At 43.7% G+C, this 4,069-nt stretch overlaps 1 protein-coding gene across 1 annotated transcript; it reads left to right on the top strand.

Moving 5' to 3' along the window:
* The first annotated feature begins 2,881 nt into the window (after positions 1 to 2,881).
* On the top strand, positions 2,882 to 3,475 carry LOC138367510 (uncharacterized). Its single transcript, XM_069329192.1, has one exon. The coding sequence runs from the start codon at positions 2,882 to 2,884 to the stop codon at positions 3,473 to 3,475; it is 594 nt and encodes a 197-aa protein (XP_069185293.1).
* The last annotated feature ends 594 nt before the right edge of the window (positions 3,476 to 4,069 follow it).

Here is a 4,069-nt window from a genome sequence, read left to right as displayed (position 1 = left end):
CACCAGTTGATTGACAGTTGAGAGCCGGGACCAAAGAGCCGGAGCTCAACTCCTAGAAGCATAACTTGGTGAGTACAACCAGACGAATACAGCATTGGAATTGTTGCCTGAAGGTCTCTACAGCAGGCCTGGCCAGCTGAGGACCCCCGAGGGCCATATGGGCCATATTTATGTTGTCGTGAGGGCCACACACCTCAACTAATTTAAATCATTTAATAAACAATATTGAAGAATATTTGTATTACAAACATACAATGTATACACAAATGGTTTACCGTCTAACCACATTCATGAATGCAAAGTAATGAAGTAGTTTAGCAGTTTAAAGTTAAACAAAATAAAAAAGTTTAACAAAATTAAAAAAAAAACGAAATTTTAAAAGGCAACATAGACTTTTATGCAACACCAAAAAATACATTGTACACAAATTACAACAGTTCAAAATTAACATTTATTTACGACTATTTAATACTTTTTAATGTTTTGTCCAGAGGCTTGACTCCTCTTTTAATGACAATTTTAACTGTGGCTGAAATGTCTGTGTAGTTGGCCCATTGATCAGCCATGACAAGTGTTGATCTGTCAGCCTTGTTCTCGGCTGAGACGTTTTGGATGATTTCATGAAGGAACATAACTGTTCACACATCCTTTATGCGGGACGCAGGTGTGCTTGCAAAGGGCCGCAGATGTGCTTGCAAAGGGCCGCAGATGTGCTTGCAAAGGGCCGCAGATGTGCTTGCAAAGGGCAGCAGGTGTGCTTGCAAAGGGCCGCAGATGTGCTTGCAAAGGGCAGCAGGTGTGCTTGCAAAGGGCCGCAGATGTGCTTGCAAAGGGCAGCAGGTGTGCTTGCAAAGGGCCGCAGATGTGCTTGCAAAGGGCAGCAGGTGTGCTTGCAAAAGGCCGCAGATGTGCTTGCAAAGGGCAGCAGGTGTGCTTGCAAAGGGCCGCAGATGTGCTTGCAAAGGGCAGCAGGTGTGCTTGCAAAAGGCCCCACGTGTGCTTGCAAGGGGGCCACATGTTTGACACGCCTGCCTGAGCCTATACAGCATGATGTATGAACCCCGAACCAGGACTCACCGAACATTTACTTACGAAACCTGAACATCTTTCCTCAAACTTGGCGGAATTGTTTACATTAATGTAAACAATTGATGAGCTCCGAAGCACTATAAGAGGTTGTTTATGATGATAATAAGCTCAGAATGTGTAGTTTCCAAGCTCGTCAACTCTTTAATAAATGTAAACAAAGCCGCCACGATCAAGGGGAAAGATGCACAGGTTTCGTAAGGCGGTTAACGTAAGTGCTTGATGAGTCGTGCTCGAAACAGACCCCTATTGTCTGCAGCAACGTAAATAGTCTCAAATGAGCTCATTCCCTTTTAATGTGAATCTCCTGCTTGTTGCTTATTGTTTATTTTTGCTTATTTTTGTTTATGTAAGTTGCTCATCCCATATACATGTTCAGCTTCACTCTGAAACCGCTTCACTTAATTGCTTTCACGGACGTTATCATCTTGAGCCTGTGGCAGTGGGGTCGTTGTTGTCTTAGTGGATGGTTAAGATCTTGGGGGGTGTTGGGGGGGGGGGGGTGTTTATACAGGGAGGGGCGCTGGGGTCGCCCTGGAGGTTACCCGCTTGTTGCTTGGTAAGGCGATACCTCTCCTTGGAGCGGTGCTCCTGTATGGTATTGTTGTTGGTGTGTGTGTACTCTCCTAGTTGTGCTTGCGGGGGTTGAACTCTGGCTCTTTGGGCCCGCCTCTCAACTGTCAATCAACTGGTGTACAGGTTCCTGAGCCTACTGGACTCTATAATATCTACACTTGAAACTGTGTATGGAGTCAGCCTCCACTACATCATTTCCTAATGAATTCCACTTATTAACTACTCTGACACTGAAAAAGTTCTTTCTAACGTCCCTGTGGCTCATTTGTGTGTGTGTTTGTGTATGTGTGTGTATACTCACCTATATGTGCTTGCAGGGTCGAGCTAGACTCCTGTTCCGGAATCCAGAACGATCTCACATTAATGCAATAACTCATTATTTATCGTTTTTTTCCATATTTACATTTAAAAATATGAATCGAATTAGCTACGACGACTCTAGGTCTAATGTGAACCACTTATTGACACCTTGACCATATTCCTGACAGCAATGTGCCCTATTTCTCTCAGTCTTTCCTCGTAGCTCAGTCCCTTCAGCTCAGGAACCCTTCTCCTTGCATGTCTCTTGTGGACCTCTTCTCGCTTCTGCAAGAGACACAATATAACACAGTGGAGCATCATGCAATGCAAGGGAACACAGTAGAACATCATGCTATACAAGGGAACACAGTGGAACATCATTCAATACAAGGGAACACAGTGGAACATCATGCAATGCAAGGGAACACAGTGGAACATCATGCTATACAAGGGAACACAGTAGAACATCATGCTATACAAGGGAACACAGTGGAACATCATTCAATACAAGGGAACACAGTGGAACATCATGCAATGCAAGGGAACACAGTGGAACATCATGCTATACAAGGGAACACAGTAGAACATCATGCTATACAAGGGAACACAGTGGAACATCATGCTATACAAGGGAACACAGTGGAACATCATTCAATACAAGGGAACACAGTGGAACATCATGCAATATAAGGGAACACAGTGTAACATCATGCAACACAAGGGAACACAGTGGAACATCATTCAATACAAGGGAACACAGTGGAACATCATGCTATACAAGGGAACACAGTGGAACATCATTCAATACAAGGGAACACAGTGGAACATCATGCTATACAAGGGAACACATTGGAACATCATGCAATATAAGGGAACACATTGGAACATCATGCAACACAAGGGAACACAGTAGAACATCATGCAATACAAGGGAACACAGTGGAACATCATGCAATATAAGGGAACACAGTGGAACATCATTCAATACAAGGGAACACAGTGGAACATCATGCTATACAAGGGAACACAGTGGAACATCATGCAACACAAGGGAACACAGTGGAACATCATGCAACACAAGGGAACACAGTGGAACATCATGCAACACAAGGGAACACATTGGAACATCATGCAACACAAGGGAACACAGTGGAACATCATGCAACACAAGGGAACACAGTGGAACATCATGCAACACAAGGGAACACAGTGGAACATCATGCAACACAAGGGAACACAGTGGAACATCATGCTATACAAGGGAACACATTGGAACATCATGCAATATAAGGGAACACATTGGAACATCATGCAACACAAGGGAACACAGTGGAACATCATGCAACACAAGGGAACACAGTGGAACATCATGCAACACAAGGGAACACATTGGAACATCATGCAACACAAGGGAACACAGTGGAACATCATGCAATACAAGGGAACACAGTGGAACATCATGCAACACAAGGGAACACATTGGAACATCATGCAACACAAGGGAACACAGTGAAAGAAAAGGAACATAGTACAACACAAGGGAACATAGAGTAACACAAGGAAACATAGTGGAACACTTGGATACATAATGAAGCATAAGGAACGACAGTGGAACACACAGGGAAACATATTGCCACACTAGGGAATATAGTTCAACACGAGGGGAACACAGTGGAACAGAGTGGATCATAAGGGAACATAGCGTGACACAGTGGAACATAGTGGATCAAAGAATTATATCCCCCGAACGAATCATTATATCCCCCGAACGAAACATTATATCCCCCTGAACGAAACATTATATCCCCTGAACGAAGCATTATACCCCCCGAACGAAGCATTATATCTCCCGAACGAAGCATTATATCTCCTGAACGAAGCATTATATCTCCTGAACGAAGCATTATATCCCCCTCAACGAAGCATTATATCCCCCCGAACGAACCATTATATCCCCCGAACGAACCATTATATCCCCCGAACGAACCATTATATCCCCCTAAACGAACCATTATATCCCCCTAAACGAAACATTATATCCCCCTGAATGAAGCATTATATCCCCCTGAACGAAGCATTATATCTCCTGAACGAATCATTATATCTC

The sequence above is a fragment of the Procambarus clarkii genome, chromosome 22 (genome assembly GCF_040958095.1).
Source record: "Procambarus clarkii isolate CNS0578487 chromosome 22, FALCON_Pclarkii_2.0, whole genome shotgun sequence".
Lineage (NCBI taxonomy): Eukaryota > Metazoa > Arthropoda > Malacostraca > Decapoda > Cambaridae > Procambarus > Procambarus clarkii.
Note: the sequence above shows the minus strand (reverse complement) of the source record. Positions and strands in the feature narration are given on the sequence as shown.